Raw genomic sequence first — 22,651 nt, forward strand, 5'->3', positions numbered from 1 at the left:
AATCTGTTAAAGAATAGATTAAGTTCATTAAGCCCCTCTTTATCTACAACCATCCTGGAGACAGTCCGTCTATGCCCAGATATAGACTTTAGACCCTCCCAGACTTCATGGATCCTTTTCTGTGACAGTTTCAGTTCAATTTTTCTCTTATAATTAGCCTTTCCCTGCCTGATTAGATTCTTCAGATCTTTCTGCACCTCTCGCAGCCTGCCCTTGTCACCTGATCTGAAGGCCAACTTCTTCTCTTTGAGGAGAGCCTTTATTCCGGGGCTGATCCATGGTTTGTTGTTAGAGAAGCACCTCATTACTTTTGTGGGTACTGTGTTGTCTACACAGAAATTAATGTAGTCCGTTATACAGTGTGTGAGACCATCCATGTCATCACCATAGGAATCTTGCAGCACTTCCCAAGTGGTTGTTTCAAAGCAGTCTCTCAGAGCATCATCACTCTCCTCAGTCCATATCCTCACTGTGCGAGTGACAGCAGGTTCTCTCTGTACAAGTGGCTTGTACACGGGTTGGAGGTGCACTAGGTTGTGATCCGATCTTCCAAGGGGCGGTAGGGCTGACGAGGCATATGCCCCTCTCACATTGGCAAAGAACAAGTCCAATGTTTTGTTATCTCTAGTGAGGCAGGTAACATACTGTGTGCAACTGGGTAGTATGGATGTTGGAGACACATGATTGAAGTCTCCCGAAACCAGAAGGAGTGCTTGGGGGTGAAGGGACTGCATCATGCTCACTGTGGATTGTAGGACCTCAGTGGCGGCATCAGCTTTCGCAGAAGGGGGGACATATGCAGCTATCATGATTACATGCGATAGTTCCCTCGGTAAATAAAAAGGTCTCATGCCCACAGCTAATAGCTCAATGTCCTTACAGCATGTTTGCTCTTTGACCACGATGTGCCTAGAGTCACACCCTCTATCATTCACAAATATCGCCAGCCCTCCGCCTTTCCTCTTACCGCTCTCCCTTGTCCTGTCCGCGCGAATGAGTTTAAAGCCGTCCAACGAGACAACAGTGTCCGGAGTACCTTCGGTGAGCCAGGTCTCTGTAAACAGCAACATGCTGCACTCCCTTAATTTCCGATGATGTCTGGTCAGCGCCGACAGTTCGTCCATCTCATTCCCGAGTGATCTCACATTGCCCATAATGACGGAGGGAAGAGCAGGTCTATAGCGCCTTCTTCTAGCTTTCCTGAGGGCTCCAGCTCTGCAACCTCTTCTCTTAGTCTTCCTTATTTCTGGTGGAATGTCCTCTGGTCTATTAGCAGCATGCTGCCTTGCTGTGTCCCTAAGCAGCAGTATAGCTTCTCTGGAGTAGACAATAGGGTCTTGTTCAGTTCCTGGATTTCCCAACACAATAGATCCAAGTAAAAACAAGGTAAAAAGTCCATCAAAGGTCCAGGTCCTCTTATGGTTTTCCATAGTGCAATGTCCCTTTGGAGTAACAATAAAAAAAAAAAGAGAAAGGAAAAATAGAAAATAGAAAAAAAGGAGATCAAAGAAGGAGCTACTGTAACAGGCTGCCACTCCAGCGGCGCCAGGAAGTAATATAGGAAGGTATATATAGTATGGTTTAAACATTCTGAATCTCCGAATATATTTCAGGAGGCAGACACAAACGCTCTCAGGCCCAATAGGGATTAGACAAGAATATAAAAAGCAGTAAATGGGTAATGTATCACAAACGTACAACTGTATACAGTGTGGGTGTAATCTTAAACTATATTTCTGGAGTAACAGACAGACGTTAACAGGCTCATTATGGATTACACCAGATTCAAAATAGCAAAAAAAGGGTACTGTGTCAGCGCTGTATACAGTGTTGGGCAAATTTGAAATCTCCGTATATATTTCCGGAGTCACCCTCAGACGCTCACTCAGTCTGGATTTGACCATAACACAAAATGTTGAAAAAAAGGTACTGAATAGCAAGAAAGCAAGTATATTATAGGGTACAATTTAAATCTCCGTATAGATATTCCCGTAGTCACCCTCAGACGCTCACCCAGTATGTATTTGACTGTAATACTAAATGTCGAACAAAGGTACTGTATAATAAGATAGAAGCTGTATATAGTATAGGGTAAAATTTTTATCTCTGTATATATAGACGGAGGAAACCACACACACTCACTCAGTATGGATTATACCGTAATAAAAAATTTAGAACAAAGGTACTGTATTAGCAGATACCTGGTGTATCCAGTCTAGGGGTAATTGTAAATTTCCATCTATATTTCCGGAGTCAGACACAGACACTCACAGGCTCAGTATGGATTACACCAGAATATAAAAAGTAGAAAAAGGGAAATGTATTCGAAGCGCACACCAGTATACATTGTTGGGGTACTTTTAAATCTTCGTATTTATTTAAGTCTCAGTAAGCCAGTCCAGACTCTCCACTACTGGAAACTAGATGGATACAAGTACAGACGGAAAGTCGAGTGTTTGCAGAAATTTGGGAATTACTGATCACGGGAAAACCTCCCGGTAGATTTCGCAGAGGCGATGCTGACCCTCAATTACTTTGTCTGTGGAGACAGCGAAAACGGTTATTTGTGAAAAAAGGATTGCTGTATCGCAATAGCTTGGATCCCATCACCGTTACTCGTCTCCATCAAATTGTGATCACAGGGAGAGATGTAGACATGGTCCTCACTGCCTATCATGATGTGTCTGGTCACTTTGGAGTGCAAAAGACAGAAGCCACAGGCCGTAGGCGATTCTATTGGATTGGCATGAGAGGAGACATTGAAAAATGGTGGCAGGAATGTCACACGTCTGTGACTGGAAAAACTGTGAAAGCTGATCATAAAGCACCACTGCATCTGATTGTGAGTTGACGTCCATTACAAATGGTAGCCATTGATCATCTGAAGGTAGAGGCCAGCAGGACAGGCCATAGCTACATCTTAACCATCATCGATCAGTTCACCAAATTTGTAGTGGCCGTCCCTGTGAAGGATTTAACTGCCCAGACTACACAGCGGTGGAGCAGGGAGAGGTAAGTATTGCAACTTGCAAGTGCTGTGGCCATGAGCAAGCAGGGGCGGCCCACTCGTGGGCAATGGTACTGGCACAGGGCCCCTCATAGTACGCTGGGGTGTCTGACAGCGAGTGGGACCCCTCACTGTCAGAGACACTGAATTGTACTATGATTGGCCCTGTGCCAGTGCCGTCGGCCAAGAGTGGGCCCACCCACCTGTACAGAGCAACGGCACTTGCGCAAGGTGGTGACCCCAGCCCTTGGGGGGGGCAGCCCAGTTTGGGAGGTTTAAAAAATGGCATATGTTGATGTGTAGGATGTACATTCAGCAGCTGCAAATGGAGGAATTTGACAAGTCCGAGGAAGAGGAGGACAAAAGCGAGCCAAATTTCTTGCAACCTATGTGTCATCAGGGGAAGGTGGGACAAAATCCTTTGAAACCCATGCATGGTTCATTTTAATGAAGGTTAGATTATCAACATTTTGGGTCGACAGACGGTCCTTTTTTCTGTCAGGATTGATCCAGCAGCACTGAAGACTCTTTCAGATAGCACACTAGCAGCAGGGCAAGCGAGCTCCTGTAAGGCATATTGTGCCAATTCAGGCCAGGTGTCCAGTTTACAGGCCCAATAGTCAAAGGGGAATGACCTGTGAGGGAGAACATCGATATGGGAGGAGAAGTAGTTTGTAACCATAGTTGACAACTGCTGTCTCCTGTCACTTGCAATCTATGCAGTATTACCAGTCGTGTGAGCGGTACTTGAGAAATCAGTCCACAACATGGTCATGAAACCCCTGTCTCCAACGCCACTTCGGCTGTGTGTACCACGAACACCTCTTCCATTTTGCCCACTTCGGCTCGTTGGAGAACCAGCACCGCTGCTGTGTGTTGGGAATGCCTCAAACAAATGGTTCATCAGAGTTGCTTGTTTGTTAGCCAATATTATCGCTAGGTTCTCCTGTGGCATGATGTTGTGTAATTTGCCTTTATAGCGTGGATCGAGGATGCTGGCAAACCAGTAGTCGTCATCCTTCATCATTTTGGCAATGCGGGGGTCCCTTTTTAGGATCCGCAAAGCATAATCACACATGTGGGCCAATGTTCCAGGTGTCAATGACGCACTGGCAGTGGTGGGTGGAGGAGCACTTTCTGGCAAATCCACATCCCTCCTGTCACGCACAAACCCTGTACCTGACCTTGCCATGCCAACATTTTCTCTTGCCCCCAGAGAAGCATCCTCCTCCCCAAAATAATCATCCCCCTCCTCCTACTCCTCTTCTTCCTCCACCTCGTCCAGGACAGTTCCTGACCAGACAATGGCTGACTGTCATCAAGGCTTCCCTCCTCCTTCTCCTGTTCCTCCTCCGCTGCAGATGTCTGATCCTTAATGTGCATCAAAATTTGCATGAGCAGATGCATAAGTGGGATGCTCATGCTTATGATGGCGTCGTCTGCGCTTACCAGCCATGTGCATTCCTCAAAACACTGAAGGACTTTACAGAGGTCTTTCAGCTTTGACCACTGCACACCCGACAACTCCATGTCTGCCCTCAAACTGCCTGCCCGTGCATCCTCCCACAAATGCATTACAGCCTGCCTCTGTTCGCAGAGCCTCTCAACCATGTGCAGGGTGGAGTTCCACCTTGTTGCAACATCTATGATTAGGCGGTGCTTGTTGGGGTGGAGCAATTGCTGCAGCTTCTGCATACGACTGGAGTGTACGGGCGAGCGACGGATGTGCGAGCACAGTCTTCGCACCTTTTGGAGCAGGGCTGTTAACTCTGGATAATTATTTAGGAAGCACTGCACCACCAGGTTCAAAGTGTGAGCCAGGCAAGGTATGTGTGTGAGTTTTGCATGGCTGCCATAAAATTCCGGCCGTTATCACTGACTACCTTGCCTGGCTCAAGATGTAGACTGCCCAGCCATGACTCAGTTTGTTGGCCAGTACCTCCGCGGTGTCTGTTGTCGCCCAAAGACATCATCTTTAAAACAGCCTGCTGCCGCTTACCACTAGCTGTTCGATAATGGGACACCTCGTGTGCAACACTGGCAGCTGCGGATGGAGTGCTCGTGCGACTGCGCTCTGTCGACGAGCTTTTGCTTCTTGAGGAGGAGGAGGAGGGTCGAACGCCTAGAGCCAACTGTTTCCTATACCGTGGGCTAGGCAGCACTGTTCCACCGCTGCTGTCCCCTGTGGTGCCTGCATCCTCAACATTAACCCAGTGCGCAGTGATGGACACGTAACGGCCCTGGCCATGCCTACTGGACCATGCATCTGTTGTGAGGTGCACCTTTCCACTCACTGATTGTTTGAGTGCATGGACAATGCGGTCTCTCACATGCAGGTGGAGGGCAGGGATGGCTTTTCGAGAAAAGAAGTGCCGACTGGGTAGGTCATAGCATGAGACAGCGTAGGCCATGAGCTCTCGGAAAGCTTTGCTTTCAATCAAACGGAAGGGCATCGTGTCTAACGAGATCAGTTTGGCAATATAGGCGTTCAAAGCCAGTGTACGCGGATGAGAGGATGAGTACTTTCTTGTCCTACTCAGAGTGTCTGCTAGGGTGAGCTGGACTTGAGAGCTGCATATGGGGGAACTAGCAGTGGACCGGACGGACTGAGAGGGGGTTAGTGATGATGATGGTGTTGGCTGTGATGGCATAGATTTATTGTTTCGTTGCAAAATCATTGTGATTCCCTGACTGCTTTTGCCTTGCGACGACACCTCAACATTTATTGCTGGTGGTGTGCTTACCGGTTGCAGTGGTCTTACAGTGGGGGAAGCGATGGAGCGTTGCTAGCTACCTTCAGTCGGAGCAGGTGCACATGTGGTACCTGAGGATTTGTAGTCCGTCCACGCTTGCAAGTGCATGGTGGTTAAATGTCTAAGCATGCAACTGGTATTCAAATTTCTGAGATTTTTCCCTTGGCTAAAGGTCCTTCCGCACTTCTTACAGATAACCTTTGCCTCATCAGTAGGATTTTTGACAAAGAAGTGCCAAACTGCACTCTTCCTACTATGGTATAAATTTTCAGGGCTTGCACGCTGTGGCCAAGCTGTCCTGCACCTCTTTTGGTTTTTGTTCCACGTTTTTGGACAGCTACGGGCTGCCAGATAACCGCTGCTGAGATGTCGATGCCTGCCGCGGATCCTTCTTATCTGAGCTATTGCCAGCGGCACCCTCTTCCCCCAATGGATGCCAATCCGGGTCAACAACTGGGTCATCCATCACCTCCTCTTCAATTTCATCTGCACCTTCCTCTTTGTCGCCGTGTAAGGTGGTATAGTATGCGGGAAGGGGCACCTGAGTTTCATCAGGGTCAGATTCTGTCTCAGTAGACTGCGAGGGCAATGTAGTGCTGTGGGTCAATGTACCAGCAGAAACATCTAGCAGTGGCTGTGCATCAGTGCACTCCATGTCAGATTCATCTTGGACTGGGAAATTCAGGATTTAACTGGATAACCCAGGCATGGTATGTGAAAAGAGCTCCATGGAGTAATCTGAAGTGTGGGCTGCCGCATCCTTCACTTTTGGTGGGGTTGAAAGACACAAGGGAAGGTGTTGTTCTTGACCAGGAGCCTGCACTGCCGACTCAGTGCTTGCAGGTTTTGAAAGTTCAGAAGAGGAGACAATAGAGCTGGTGGCTGTTTCGGCAATGTAAGCCAAAATCTGTTCCTGATGCTCTGGCTTTAAAAGCTGTTTTCCTACTCCCAGAAAAGGGAACCTTACAGGCCTTCTTGTGCCAGGCGATGACGCAGGCTCAACACCTCCTGCCTTAGCTGCTATTGTGCTTTTGGCATAACCAGCAGATGCACCACCACCAGCATCAGTACCAGCTGCTCCCCCGCCCACGTTCGTGGCCTCTTCCACCATACTTCCTCATGTTTGTGAAAATGTAACAAAAATACCAGCAGTACTGTATGAGGAGCGTACAGCTGTATAAGGTGTAGGTAAAAATTTAAATCTCCGTATATATTTCCTTAGTCACAGACGCTCTCCCAGTATGTATTTGACTGTAATCCAACCAGCAGATATACGGTACTGTATCAGAAGCTGACAGCTCTATACGGTGTATGTATGGAAAAATGAAAATCTCCGTCTATTTTTTAACGGAGTCACACTCAGATAGCATGTATTTGTCCGTGATACCAGCCAGTACACGGTAGTGTGTGAGGAGCGTACAGCTCTATACGGTGTATGTATGGACATTTTTAAATATCCGTCTATTTTTTTACGGCGTCAACAGCAGATATACGATTCTGTTAGAGAAGCGGACAGCCCTATACGGTGTATGGAAAAATGGAAATGTCCGTCTATGTATTTACGCACTCACACACACACACGCGCTGTCTCTGTATAGATTGGACCATAATCCAAACAGCAGATATACGATACTGTTTGACAAGCGGAAAGATTTATACGGTGTATGTATGGAAAATTTTAAATCTCCATCTATTTTTTTACGGAGTCACACACAGATAGCATGTATATGTCCGTGATACCAGCCGGTACACGGTAGTTTGTGAGGAGCGTACACCTCTATATGGTGTGTGAAAAAATGAACCCTCTGTAACTGTGCAGAAAATCAGAATAAAAGTTTTTTTGATATTAAAAAAGCAGTCTGCACAGCAGTGTGCACATAGCAATGCAGCTATGAGGTAGCCTTATAAGGCAGCCTAATAACTACCAGTGCTGCTGCACACACAAAAATCCTCCCCTGTCACTGCACACTAACTCTACAGTTGAAATCGCTATCAGAAGAAGCACAGTTTTTTTCTTTGTTGCCTAACGCTCTCCCTATTGAGAATCAGCAGCAGCAACCTCTCCCTATGCTAAGATCGGCAGAAGTAAAATGGCGGTCGGCGGTCAGGGCTTTTATAGTCACTGTGATGCCACACAAAGCCAGCCAATCACAGGAATGCCCTTCTCTAAGATGATGGTGGCCGCTGCCGATGTCATCGCGTTGCCCACAGTGTGCGTCCTTGATGATTGGATGAGAAAAGGCGCTGGAAGCATCATGGGAAACGTGACTTTGGCGCGCGGGTCGGCGACCTCATGGCCGACCTCACGCTATGGTCGGGTTTCGATTAGCGAAACCCGACTTTAGCAAAAGTCGGCGACTTATCAATTTGACCGACCCCGTTTCGCTCAACCCTAGTGCCCACATAACATCAACTTATATTTCCCACATAATACTCTCAGTTCAGCGTTTTATTTAAGTTCAGTGTTGACATGAAACTATCATATATAGTCTAAATATTAGCAATAAACAATTCCTAAACAGCAGAGTGGTTGGTAGTAAAGCTCTTGGTGTTTAGGACAATTTACTAATTTATTATGTGTATTTGGTACTTGAGCTGGAGCTTAGGCTAAGGCTGCAAAATGGCTTTGGCCCCATCTGGTCCTACTGGTTCCAATTTTTCGAGACTTACTTGTCGTGCACCTTGCAAGTCACAATGTGACCCCATTCGCTAGCATTATGCTGTGATGTACCACCATACAAAGATCTCTGGCCGCCTGACCTGGTGTCATGGTGTTGTTTAAACCTTAATGTTACTGAATTAGAACCTTTCTTTTTTACTTTTCAGAAAAATGTCTGCAAAGATATGAAATGCGCACTCAGATGTAGAGGAAACCTTTAACCTAAATAATATCATTTTTTTTGCCTTAGATACAATAGCATTAATTTATCATAAGGACTTGACTAACATAAAACCTGTTCCAATGTTGAAAACTGGAAACACCTGGTGGTCAGATAAGAATGTGAAGTTCAGTAACCCCAAACCTAAGGACGATCTCGTACAGGCCTTTGCAGGTAAAGTATGTTCCCCATGTTCTAGTTATCTTGGCTAAAGTGCAATATGACTTTTTACTGTTTTTACTGACCTGAGACTTAAGAAGATAGCATCCCTCGAAAATGCAGCAGCTGTCATCTGTACACTATGCTGACACCTTGCTGCATCAGCCATGATCGGTGTTGGGCCCAACCATGGCCATTTCACCTCCTAGATGCTTCTGTCAATAATAACAGCAGCATCTACATGGTTAATAGAGTGTTGTGACTCCCTCTTTAACCTCATCGGCACCATGAGATCATGATTGTGAGGTCCTGATGCTTGCCATTCCAATTAATGGCCTTCGAGTCTGCAGGATACAATTACCTGTTCAAATGTTAAAATCCCAAAAGAAGACTAAATAAACAATGTCTCAGCCATAATATTACAACAGAAACCCGAAAGAAATAGGACCAAGGAGCAATATAAAAAAATGTAAATTTTATTATTTTTTCAAATGAGGAGTAAAATTAGTATGTAGTCCAACAGTTAAAAAAAAGGGAATCAGTGACACCTGAATGCCACACTGAAACCGGGTCGGTATAAATTAGTTAGTTAGTGAAATCCATATACAGTATATCATATATGCCAATGACAATAATGCAAATATTAGTAAACCATACATGAAACACCAATATAAGAGTAAAAATACCAGCCAGATATAAGGTGTAATACAGAGTATATATATATATATATATATATATATATATATATATATATATATATATATATACATATACACATATCCATATATTTAAATATATGTATATGAATAGTGAAAGTGGTCAAAAAGGACCTACATAAAGTATATACATATGTATGTATATATATATATATACACACACACACGTAAGTAGGCAAATATCTCTCAAAAAAGAATAGATGACGAATATAAAGTGCAATAGTGCAATAAAGGAGGACCAAAAAACCGGACCTGCCGAAAAATATATAGAGATATATACAAACTGGCAGCAAAGTTTACAGATGAAATACAGTGACTCAGCAGCTCAAAACAACATATATACTGGCAATAATAGTAATTATGTCAAACAGTGCATATATATATTGGAAACCAACTTGGCTAAAGTGTGGGCAGAGAGACCCCAACGCGCGTTTCGCTTTGTTGCATCTTCGGGGGGCGAAGGTAAATGCTATTTATGAAACATTTTGTGTGGAGTGACTACCTGTAATAACGGAATCAACATTCAAAGTTTAAAAATTAAAAAAGGAGATTGTCAGCACGGCATGACTGATTATACCAAGTACAGGCGCTTGGGGCACCCTTGGCGTGGCTAAACAGTTCAGTGCCCCTTCTCACCTACTGGATTTGCATTTATCTCTGCCCTTCTCTTCTTTGATTGACAGCTCTGGAGCCAGCCCTCCTCTAGGGACTGCTGTTAAAGGCTTCTCCTTGTGTTTCTCCAGACATAGGCAGTACTAGCTACACTGCTCCATGTTTTATTGAAGTGTTCTACACTTTGTAACATAGATGGCTAAATAATTTCTCAGCTTTTCCCGGTCTATGACCATCTATCTAGTTTTGTAGAGCTAGGTTTTCAATTTATCGGTGACATCAAGATCAATTCTCTTGTGCCTCAACTGATCACAGCCTATGTCAAAAAAGCACAAGTTCACTTTTGGCTATTTTGCACGTTTGTACTGCAAAACTGGTGAGCTGGCTATCAAAAATGCAATGTGTAGCATATGTAACATGAGTTTTTGAAAGGTCTGGCACAACAGATGTGCTGGATGAATTGGAAATAAGAGATCAGTTCCCACATCGCTTTCTCACATTTTTCTACTTTATTTGAAAAATATTAAATCATTTAGAAAGTGATTACAGCAACACATTTCAAAAATGTTGGGACAGGGCTGGACTGAGTCACAGGACTGTGTATAATAAAGAGGCAGAATCTCCCAGATGCCAAGATGGTCAAAGGTTCACAATTTCAGAGAAATATTACCCAACATAAAATTTCAAAGACTTTGAATATCTCATCATCTACAGTACATAACAGCAAAAGATTTTTGGAGAAACCCATTTGCAATAGGGACAATGCCGATGGATACCTGGGCCTTCAGGTAGCAATAAATTAAAAACAAACTGCATGCTTAGGAATACTTACAGACATCATTTTCTGTGAACACAGTTGACCATGCAATCCACAAATTCAAGTGAAAGATCTGTCATACAAACAAGAAACCATATATCAATTCAATGCCAAAACACTGCCATCTTCTCTCTGCCAAAGTTCATTTGACTGAGTAAAATGGAAACTGTTCTGTGCACAGATAGACCAAAATTTGAAATTTACAGAAATCACGATTTCCGTGTCCTGTGGACTCAAGAGCATTAGATCCTATGGCAAGGACAGCTTACACATTTTGAAAGGCCCTATCAATGCTGAGCATTATACAGCAGTTTTATAATTGGGATACACAAATGTTTTGGTCCAAGGGCCACATTTTCATACTGAACTAATCCCAAGGGCTGTAAAAAAAAATTCTACATGCATGAATACCTTACCAGAAACATCGTCAGTACATTTATAAATCACTAAAACCAAGTTTTGAGCATTTGAGGAGGATCTGGAGAGTTTTTGCTAAGTTTCTGCTTCAAAAACTTAGTAAACACACCCTAATTTACACTGAGTTTGTGAAGCAGAAATTGAGCAGAAACTCACTAACTCCTCCTCATAATCTAAAAACTATAAGTTTTGAGAGTGTTCCAGTTTTAACGTAGACATAAAGCACATTATGGATTGCTACATGTGTACAATGACAGAATAACTGGCTGCACATGAATGAAGTGTAAGAACCACCTTCAGTACATGAATACACAGCCAGAATCACCACTAATACATGAATGCAGTTCCAGAACCACTGTTAGAACATGAATGCAGTTCCAGAACCACTGTTACATGAATGCAGAACCACAGACCACCCTCGGTAAATGACTGCAGCGCTAGAACCACAGTCGGTACATGAATGCAGTGCCAGGACCACAGCCGGAAAATGAAATCAGCACCAGGACCACTGTCAGTACAGAAAAGCAAAACCAGGACCACTGTCAGTATATGAATGCAGCGCCAGAATCGCCATCAGTACATGAATGTAGTGCCAGGACCACCATCAATACACAAAGGCAGCGCTAGAACCACCATCAATACATGAATACAGCACCAAGCTTAGTACAGTGTTCAAAGGGTCAGCCCCATATACACTTGTATCATGTGAATCTGCAACTCCCAGTATGTCTTTAACAATGGTTTGGAGATGCTGGGAGTTGTTGTTTCCAGACATTATCAGAGTGCAGATCATACAAAAACAATAGCACTGATGAGATGCAGGCATTACCACAAATAAACATTTACATCCAGGAACCTTATAGTTGACTTCTCTAATTGAAGACATTCCCGTCCCTTTTGTCTTCATGTAGTACAGACCACCATGATGAGATTTCAAGCCTAGAGGTCATCTCTCTAGACTTCCCTCTTCTCTGGGATTCTGCAGCAGTTTCCGACAAGGTGCCCTTAAAAATTAAAGTATCATTTATGCCCAATGAATGAAAATATCTCCTATGCTGTACCCCTGAATAAATAATTGCCTCTCACTGTGCTACCTACAGAAAATAACCTCCATACTGCCTTTCTCCATGACATTCCCGTACACGGCCGCTATACATAATATCACCAACAATGCCCCTCTCCATAATATCTATCCACACTTTTCCTCTCTATAATATCCTTCCACACTTCTCCTCTCCATAATATCCCCCCACACACTACCCCTCTCCATAATTTCATCACACATACACTCGCTATCCTGTGCTCCCTTTCTCAATTTTCCCTCAATTGCCCTTGTAGTAACATTTTGCCCCAAAACCTCTCCCCCCCCCCTTCCATCTACAGTACATGTCAGGACATATAAATCTTCGGCTCTACATTGAGCGCTTATCATTCCCCACCACGTCCTGCCCCTTGTGTCCTGCATTACGTTGACAGCATCAAGCTGCTCTACGTCAGAGAAGGAGCTGACAAGGGTTCCTCTCCCACAGCCCTGGTGCATATTTTTTCAAATATGTTTGCATCTCAAAGATGGAAATAAATTTTAATATAGGAAGATGAGAACCGGAGTCTCACAGTTCTTTCTGAGCTGCCAGGAAACCTGTTGCATCATGAGCTGTATGTTGTACAAACCACCAGGAAACTGAGGCTAGCCACCACCACTCTCGGACAAGCCGTGAGGCTTGGAAAGTCAATAGGTATTGGGTCAGGTACTAAGATGGCTTGAGATATACCAAGGGGTAAGTCAAAAGGAGTAGTCAGGTAACAGTCCAGAATCAGAATTCCAGTCAGATGCCAGACCTAAATTCAATTGAAGAGCCGTACCCAGAAGATGCCCTCGTAATCTGACAGATTTGAAGAACCACTGCAAGCAAGGGTGGTCAAAGATTTCTAGTTCTTAATATGTCATTTTGAGTCCTTCCCATAGAGATTAACTGCTGTAAAAATTCAAAGGCTTCTTTAACAAAGAATTAGTTTAAGGGTGTTCATATTTAAGGAAATACATTTCCTTTAGAAAAAGAAGTAAATCCAACTTTCAACTTCTGATCTGTGTTCTAGGTGCTGTTGTGAATAAAATATGACTATAAGAGATTTTCAAATCATGGCATTCTTGTTTTCTTTCAATTTTACACAGAACCCAACTTTTTAGGAATTAGGGTTAATGAAATGAGGGCTAAGACAAACTTTACTAATAAGTGTTCTAAGATTTAGAAGTTTTTTCTTGTTGATGGTATCATAGTCTTCTGTACGGGATACAAGTTAGAAACTTGGCTGTACGGAAAAGACAGGAAAAGAGAAAAGGACTTAGTGCCATGTAAACGAGAAAGGGGACACACATTTTTTATCTTGCTTTGAGGAAACTTAACATCCTTATGAACAATATACATGGAGATGATCACATAACATTAAAATCACTGACAAGTGAATAAAATGATTCTATTTGTAACATCATCTTATCACAATGGCACTCGTCAAAGGGTGGGAAGTGAACAGTCAGGTCTGAAAGTTCATGTATTGATGTGTAGGTAACAGGAAAAATGAGCAAGCGCAAGGATCTGAGCCACTCTGACAAGTGTCATGTTCGGATAGCTAGAAAACTACCTCAGAACATCTTCAAAACATATGTTTTTTGTCGGGAGTTACTGTTATGCCCAAATATGCCTACAAATATGATGCTGGCTATAATAAAAAGGTATTGGGACACAAAATGCATCACAGACTGCTGCGTGTGGGGCAGCCTAGCTGGTGAGTCCTCGGATTGCCCATGCTGACCTCTGTCTATCAGTGAATAGGCGCGTGAGAATCAGAACTAGGCCATCGAGCAAAGAAGGTTTCTTAGTCTGATAATTCATTTTTTCATGTGGGGAGCTGGGTTTGTGTGCACCAATAACCCAGAAAAGACTTGGCACCAGAAAGGGCTATAGGTAAAGCTGACAGAGGTAGTGTGATTCTGTGCACAATGTTCTGTCCAGAAACCTTGGTTCCTGGCATTTGGAAGTAATGTAGAATGATATCATTTAACTGAATATTTTTGCAGCCCTTCTGTCAGTGGGATTCCCTAATGGCAAGAAACCATTTCATTTTTAATTTTGCAGGAAGTGCCAGGCCGCCATATTGGCAGAAACCGGCTTATGCTCTTGACCCGGACCCTAATAACAACGGTTACAAAAATGATGACTTTATCAATTGGATGAGGGTGGCAGCATTCCCATTCTTCAGGAAGCTTTATAGACGTCTCTCAAGAATAGATGAGTTCACTGATGGGCTTCCGGCTGGAAATTACAGCTTCGTCATTGATTACAGTATCCTTAAAGCTGATTCATTTATTTTGTTAGATAACTTAATACCGTAAAGTAGCAGCAGTAAAGCAGAGATCCATAACCAGGGCAGAAAAAAGAAAAAAAAATTCAAGAAGGCAGAATTTTGGTCACGCACATTTCCCTTAACAAATGCAATCAAAATGTCAAATATATTGTAGGGATATGTGGTAACTTAAAACTTAACTTTCAATTAATGTTAAGATAAAACCTAGAAAACCAATACCTAAAATTAGTCCAGCTGGTCAAAAAGTGCAAAGCCATTGTAACTCTCACATCACCTACAAATAAAAATACGTAAATGACCCGACCCAAAATGAAGCTTAGGAGTCAGATAGCTGGGTCTGACATGGCCCTTCAAGAAGTTCAGTTGCCATCATGCCCTGCTGAGGATATAGTCAGGTGTGAAGTGTGCTTCTCCCAGTGCGTTTCCTCTGGAAAAAGATTCTTCAGGAGAGAGTCTTAGGCCGGGGTCACCCTAGAGAGGAATACGGACGAGTGAGAGGCGTTAAAAGCACGCATTACACACGGACCAATGATTCTCTATGGGGCAGCTCCCATCAGCCATATATTTCTCATCTGTATTCTACGGTCCGTGCCAATCGCAGCATGCTGCGATTGTCAGCGTACTATGCCCGTAGTACGCCAATGCAAGTCTATGGCTGCGCTAAAAATACGCATTACACACGGACCACACAGGTGACTTGCGAGAAATACGCACCAGGTGTCTTTTAGAAAAGCCGGCAATTCAGTGCGCTATACAGTAAACTCACCCTGACAGGTTTTATAACACAAACGAAAGAATAGATATAGACACATAGAATACATATATATATATATATGTGTCTATATCTATTCTTTGGTTTGTGTTATAAAACCTGTCATAAGGCTCCATTATATGTCCATTTTGCAAGCCGGCGAGAAAATCTCAGCATCCGGATTACATACGGATGCTTACATGCGCAAAATACGTGACCACACCTTGCTTACAGATGACATACGGATCAATATTTAGGGGTCAATCATCCGTATTACGCCTGTAAACTACGGACCGCATTTTGCGTCGGTTAGTGTGACCCCGGCCTTATTCAGTCAGTGGGAAGCTGTCTTACCATCCAAGCACCTTACCACTGCTGGTTGTTCCCTCAAGACCAATATGCGGCGGGTGTCACGCATCGCACTGCCTTACATCAAAATCAACGCACTTTATGTTTGCGGTGAAGTCACTTCTTGGAACACAGACGACATTTTCAGTAGGTGAAACGTATCGCCTGGCGGTGACACGCAATGGTCACATCCGGGCGGCATGTCCATACTCACAGCAATCCGTGAGTTAAACATAGGAGGTGCAGCTATCTCCATGCAATACCACCATTTAACACCCGCTCCTACGTCGCAACACTGAGAAGAGTGTGCTTATTCTCTGCTAGCCCCTTACTCCAGGCATCCCCATGCCATAGGACCATAAGGGCCAGCAAAAATATCGCGACGGGCATCCTCCTCACATATACAGTGGGTACGGAAAGTATTCATACCCCTTTAAATTTTTCACTCTTTGTTTCATTGCAGCCATTTGGTAAATTCAAAAAAGTTCATTTTTTTCATTAATGTACACTCTGCACCCCATGTTGACTGTAAAATGTAGAAATTTTTGCAAATTTATTAAAAAATAAAAACTGAAATATCACATGGTCGTAAGTATTCAGACCCTTTGCTCAGTATTCAGTAGAAGCACCCTTTTGAGCTAGTACAGCCATGAGTCTTGCAACAAGTTTTCCACACCTGGATTTGGGGATCCTCTGCCATTCTCCCTTGCAGATTCTCTCCAGTTCCGTCAGGTTGAATGGTGAGCGTTCGTGGACAGCCATTTTCAGGTCTCTCCAGAGATGCCCAATTGGGTTTAGGTCAGGGCTCTGACTGGGTCAGTCAAGAATGATCACAGAGTTGTTCAGAAGCCACTCCTTTGTTATATTAGCTGTGTGCTTAGGGTCAGTGTCTTGTTGGAAGGTGAACCTTCAGCCAAGTCTGAGGTCCAGGACACTCTGGAAGAAGTTTTCATCTCGGATATCTCTGTACTTGGCCGCATTCATGTTTCCTTCAAGGGCAAACAGTCGTGCTGTCCCTGCAGCTGAAAAACACACCCATAGCATGATGCTGCCACCACCATGTTTCACTGTTGGGATTGTATTGGGCAGGTGATGAGCAGTGCCTGGTTTTCTCCACACATGCCGCTTAGAATTATCACCAAAAGTTCTATCTTCATCTCATCAGACCAGAGAATCTTATTTCTCATAGTCTGGGAGTCCTTCATGTATTTTTCAGCAAACTCTGTGCGGGCTTTCATATGTCTGGCACTGAAGAGAGGCTTCAGTCCGGCCACTCTGCCATAAAGGCCCGACTGGTGGAGGGCTGCAGTAATAGTTGACTTTGTGGAACTTTCTCCCATCTCCCTACTGCATCTGTGGAGCTCAGCCACAGTGATCTTGGGGTTCTTCTTTACCTCTCTCACCAAGGCTCTTCTCCCGCGATTGCTCAGTTTGGTTGGACGGCCAGAACTAGGAAGACTTATGTGGTCCTAAACTTCTTCCATTTAAGGATTATGGAGGCCACTGTGCTCTTAGTAACCTCGAGTACTGCAAAAATTCTTTTGTAACCTTGGCCAGATCTGTGCCTTGCCACAATTCTGTCTCTGAGCTCCTTGGCCAGTTCCTTTGTCCTCATGATTCTCATTTGCTCTGACATGCACTGTGAGCTGTGAGGTCTTATATAGACAGGTGTGTGCTTTTACAAATCAAGTCCTATCAGTTCAATTAAACACAGCTGGACTTATGACAATGTGATATTTTTTTTTCTTTTTTAATAAATTTTCAAAAATGTCAACATTTATGTTTTTTTTCAGTCAATATGGGGTGCAGAGTGTACATTAATGAGAAAAAAAAGAACTTTTTTGAATTTACCAAATGGCTGCAATGAAACAAAGAGTGAAAAATTTAAAGGGGTCTGAATACTTTCTGTACCCACAGTAAACAAATGGATGCGATATTTGAATTCAGCACACCAAATTTACAAAGATCAGGTGTGATTCTGTTGTCATCAAATTTGATGTAGACCCATCCTATAATAATGTTTCACATCCTGACCCTGTCTCCGTCCTGGCATTCTTCTGCATCAAATTTACAGAAGCCCTCCCATGAATATTTTTTCCATTAAATATATGTATATGGCGTGTAGTATGAGTACATTAATGTACTCCCCTCCCAAAGTGGCTTTTACAATGAGAGTCTATAATGGCTTTGGACAAGACTTTCACTGTATTTGCTCGCTCACACTGGCGTATATTACCTTTTGTGAGAATATCGGGGCGATTATGCTAACTTTGTCAGAGTTTGATCCGTGTTATCTGATTGTGATTGGATTCTCTTGTATGAGATAATCACAACACAGGTGCAGAGAAGACGGAGAACTTAATTTCTCCACCTGTCTCTTCTCCATTCTTTCTGTGAGAGTAGATTGGACTGCACTTGGATGACATCCGAGTGCAGTCCGATATTTCACTTGCATCCATAGACTTGTATGGGTGCGTGTGATCCAAATCAGAATCACTCATAGCATGCTGTGACTGTTTTCTCATGCCGAATCAGCATAAAAAAATAATCGCAGATCAGCACTGCCCCGTAGTATAACATTGGGCTGAGCTCTTTCTGATGAGACGTTGCATAGCACTCGGCCGTGTTACACAGCAGTGTGAGCAAACCTTTAAAGAGACTTTCGGCTCACACATAGAGCACAGAGTGAGTCGGCTAGTCTGCTGTGACGTCACTGAGAAGAGGAACAGCATGACACTGGATACACACCATATACAGGTACACACAAAAAAATGTGAGTCACGTGAACCTTTGTTGACATGGAGGAACTACTTATTTCTCTGTTATGTCCAATCTGGGCCAGAGGATTCGGATGGAATGAGCGGAGATTGTCCCTCTGCTCCTGGACAAGGCAGAGCTGCCTTGAAAAGACTGACCGCGTGCCTAAGCGTACAATGCTAAACACAGAGCAAAGCTTATGTTATGAATGGACAATCTTTTCTTGTTCCATCTACAAACTCAGTTCATTATAATCTTAACTTAAACACTCAGATTTTCCTGTATCCAGGTTTGGGGGGAAAAAGCATGTGATCCTATCAACTCTGTCATGGTGCGGAGGAAAAAACATGTTTCTAGGAATTGCATATACTGTGACTGGGGCAGCCATTGTACTGACAGCATTTGTCATGCTTGGTGTGCACCTGAAGAAACGGAAGAAGCCTAAAAAGCCATTCGCTGTCAGATAAAACCTGTGTTTTGTAATAAGTTCATTTAGAAATGCTCTTCTGGTATCACGTTTAATATGGTTTTTTTCTCTGCATCAAAGTGTTATCAGCATTGCTCGAAATGCAAAATCTGGTGAAGAACTCAGTAAAAATCTCTGCAAAGGTTTAAAAAATGGCGTAATATGGAGTCCATAATGTTCACCGTATGGAAGTAATATATGAAGATACCTGGAATGGGTAAGATAATTAATCATGGCACATTTTTGACAAGTATTGCCCACTAGAAGCTTTGCTTGTTGGAGAGAATACAGTGCCATATGAAGATACCTCACCAAATATCTAAGGCTCTCATCCAATCTAACTGCCCAATTCTTCCTTACTTTATGCTGCCAACCAGGGGTGTAACTATAGTGAGTGCCAAAGTTCCAGTTGCACCGAGGCCTTGGAGCCTAAGAGGGCCCAAAAGGTCACTTTGGTCCATATGAGAAGACCAATGCCATTAAAGATGAGAGTTGGAGGCCCTGTTGGAGATTTTGCACAGCAGCGCTCCATCTTTGCAGTGACGTTAGGTTCTCTACTGACCACACCAGTTTAATCACATCGAGCTCTTTGTTCTATGAGAGGAAAACCCTCAAATAAAACCATTTATTGGTGCAGACCTTGATACTAAATTAAATTCATGTGTCCTTTGTGTATGACTGTGATTCCTATTCTGCCTCTTCCTGATGGCTGCAAATCCCAAGTGTTTTAATTATCAGCTTCTTAGATAATTGTATAACTTGTACTCACACCAGCAGGCGTCCGCAGATAGTTTTAACTCGACCGCCACTGCAACTGTAAATAGACCAGGACAAACGATGCCGTTTTCTTCCAAAATCCTGTATTAGTTTACAATGAACAGTAGGTAAAAAGGAGTAATCTGTACAGGGGAGTACACATGCGTCTTCAGTAATGCCTGCTGTAGCCTAAACTGAAGAAGAAGGTAGGAGCAACCTAATACAGAGCTCAACTGCGGGAGGGACATAGGGACAATCTTCACACAGTCTAATTCTACCTAGCAACAACAGGGAATTTGCTGATTGGAGGAAAAACTCAACATAGAGAATATATATATTACAGGTTGTTCCCATTTGTGGGACACAACAATTCCATTTTCCTTCAAAATCTTCCTTACCTGATGGAGTTGCTGCTGAGGATAATGTGATGAAGAAGAATTTTTATTTATTGCTTTGGCCCAAACACCATTTTAATGTCATTGATGAAAAAGGGTGTGCGATGTAGGAGAAATATATAAAGAATAAGGCGCATCAAATTTTTAGCTCTTTACCCCATCAAATAAATATCTGTGCTCAGTCAATTCTGAAAGCATAGGACCCCATAAAATCAGATGACCCCTACCACCTTTTGACAGGAAACGGAAACAACAATATAATTAAATATAATTAAAGGGTTAATCCACCCCCCCAAAAAAAAAAAAAAAAAAAACAACAACAATTTATCCCCTAGGATACCTTGCTGATAACTGGGTGACAGATCACTGGGATCCCAGAGGATCCAGAGATTGGGGATTTGTTTTCCAGAGTTTTTCAGAGATTGGGGATTTGGAACCCTGCGATTGGGGCTCTGTGGTTCTGTCTTGAGCAGAGATGCGCTGGGTATGCTCGGCCACCCCTCCATTCATTGTCCGCGGGCCTACCAGAAATAACCGAGTACAGCACTCCGCTTTCTCCAACAGTCCTATAGTCAAACAAATGGAGCCGAGGTCGAGAAAGCGGACTTCTGCTCCATTCAGGACAGACATAAAATGATCTATTGTTTCAGTGAAGTTTTTGTGTTACATGTAGACAGGTTTGCGTTACCTTGGAAGAAAAAAAAACATTTAACCCTTAGATTACCCAGGTATTTAACACTTTCATAGAAGATCATAAGTCAATAATTTGGCATATTGACTTAACAAAAAACAGAGAGAAAAAAAAACAAAAAACAAAGAAACTAAAAAAAAAAAAAAAAAAAAACAACACCCCCCACTGTTTTCATGTTTCTTTTGTCTCCCTCCCCCTCCCTTTCCCTTACTTTCTTTCTTCTCTCTTTTTTCTATTAAACTTCTCTACACGTTCTCCACTGTATCATTGAGGCCGTCGGGATATAAGGTTTTCAACAGGAAAATCCAGTACGACTCTTTTCTATTTAATTTCTGTTTGTGTCATTCTGTGATATTTGTTCCACAGGGGTTACCTTTATATCAAATTTTTTTTCATTGACCAAGAGGTGTCTGGACAGACTATGTTTTAAAAAAACTTTATTGGTGTTTTGCCTGTGGCCATTCATACGCGACCGCAATGTCTGTGTGGTGCGGCCCACGTACTGAAGACCACAGGCACAGGTGATCACATAGATAACGTGGTCACTCTCACAAGTCAGGTGTTGATTTATATTTAGCCAGCACCACAAATATAAATCAACACCTGACTTGTGAGAGTGATCACGTTATCTATGTGATCACCTGTGCCGGTGGTCTTCAGTTGGGGGAATGTATGAGAAGGCAGTGTGGGGATGTGTTTCACAAACCCAGAGAAGATGGAAGTCTGCAGAGGTGAGTTGGGCTGTGAAAAGTGTCTGGACAAGAGAACGACTCCAATCAGAGACAAAGTCATTCATCAGGTACCTGGATGCAAATACTTTTTTGTAATACTGACTAAGGCTGCTTTCACACATCTGGCTTTGTGTCTCCGGCGCTGTGCGGCGAAAAGCCGTAGGGGCGGATCCGGGATGTGCCGGAGACCGGATGCCTGTGTGGCCGGATACGGTGGAGCCCACATTTAAAAGAGCAGCGCGAGACTCAGAGTCTCCGCGCATGCACTCTGAGAAAAACCGGTCCGGCACTGTCAAAAAACGTTGCGGCACGGTGCGGCGACAATACAACTCTATGGGACAAAACTGGATCCAGTACCGGATCCGGTTGTTCCAAATTTCGCAGCATCGTGCCGGATTAAAAAAGCCGGATGTGTGAAAGCAGCCTAATTCTCATGTTTTTATTTACATTAGGAGCATTAAAGGGGTTGTCCAGGTTTGTGATGAGTCTGCAGTCATTCTATGTGACTGCAGACTTCTGAACACTCGCAGTGCGCACTACATGCTGTCAAGATTCTGTTGACGGCGATTTGCATACATGCGGTCATGTGACATTCATGGCCTCATTCAATAAAAATGAATTGAGCGAGGCCGGACATGTCGAGTCAGAAGTCTACAAATAGCTCACATGACCGCCTACTCTTGCCACTGGTAAGGGAGAATCCTAAGTGTACAGTGCATGCGCTGTGGAAATCCGGATACACATCATATAGAGTGATTGCAGACTTTCATCACAAACCTGGATGAGCCCTTTAATTATAAAATGAAGCCCTGTAGCCAATCCTAACAGCGTGTAATATACTCACTATCAGGATTCAGCTCTGCTTGCTGGTTCCATCAGTTATCACATGGCCACTTCACTCATACGCGATTTTCATACTTACTGTCACATGACAGCGAGCTTCTCTTCCTGCGTCTCTCAGTTTATCACTGAACATTTAGAGAATTAGGGAGAGCAGCTCTTCAACACGTGACTAAGGGCTCATACTCACTCG

The 22,651-nt window shown here is 43.4% G+C and overlaps 2 protein-coding genes across 2 annotated transcripts in view; both read left to right on the forward strand.

The window, feature by feature from the left end:
• Positions 1-19,701, forward strand: part of LOC141097306 (cell cycle control protein 50C-like) — a 166,668-nt gene extending 146,967 nt beyond the window's left edge. Inside the window, exons 5-7 of the mRNA XM_073584369.1 lie at positions 8,670-8,813; positions 14,495-14,701; positions 18,853-19,701. Of these exons, the coding sequence (XP_073440470.1) occupies positions 8,670-8,813; positions 14,495-14,701; positions 18,853-19,046 (545 nt within the window). The 3' untranslated portion in view covers positions 19,047-19,701. The remainder of the gene's footprint in view (positions 1-8,669; positions 8,814-14,494; positions 14,702-18,852) is intronic.
• Positions 19,702-21,587: 1,886 nt separating this feature from the next.
• The window catches only part of LOC141097307 (cell cycle control protein 50C-like), a 132,495-nt gene continuing 131,431 nt past the window's right edge, over positions 21,588-22,651 (forward strand). The window contains exon 1 of the mRNA XM_073584371.1: positions 21,588-21,686. Coding sequence (XP_073440472.1) covers positions 21,603-21,686 — 84 coding nt within the window. The 5' untranslated portion in view covers positions 21,588-21,602. The remainder of the gene's footprint in view (positions 21,687-22,651) is intronic.

This window comes from Dendrobates tinctorius, unplaced genomic scaffold, assembly GCF_039654945.1.
Source record: "Dendrobates tinctorius isolate UK_male_01 unplaced genomic scaffold, ASM3965494v1 ptg000084l, whole genome shotgun sequence".
In the NCBI taxonomy this organism is placed as follows: domain Eukaryota; kingdom Metazoa; phylum Chordata; class Amphibia; order Anura; family Dendrobatidae; genus Dendrobates; species Dendrobates tinctorius.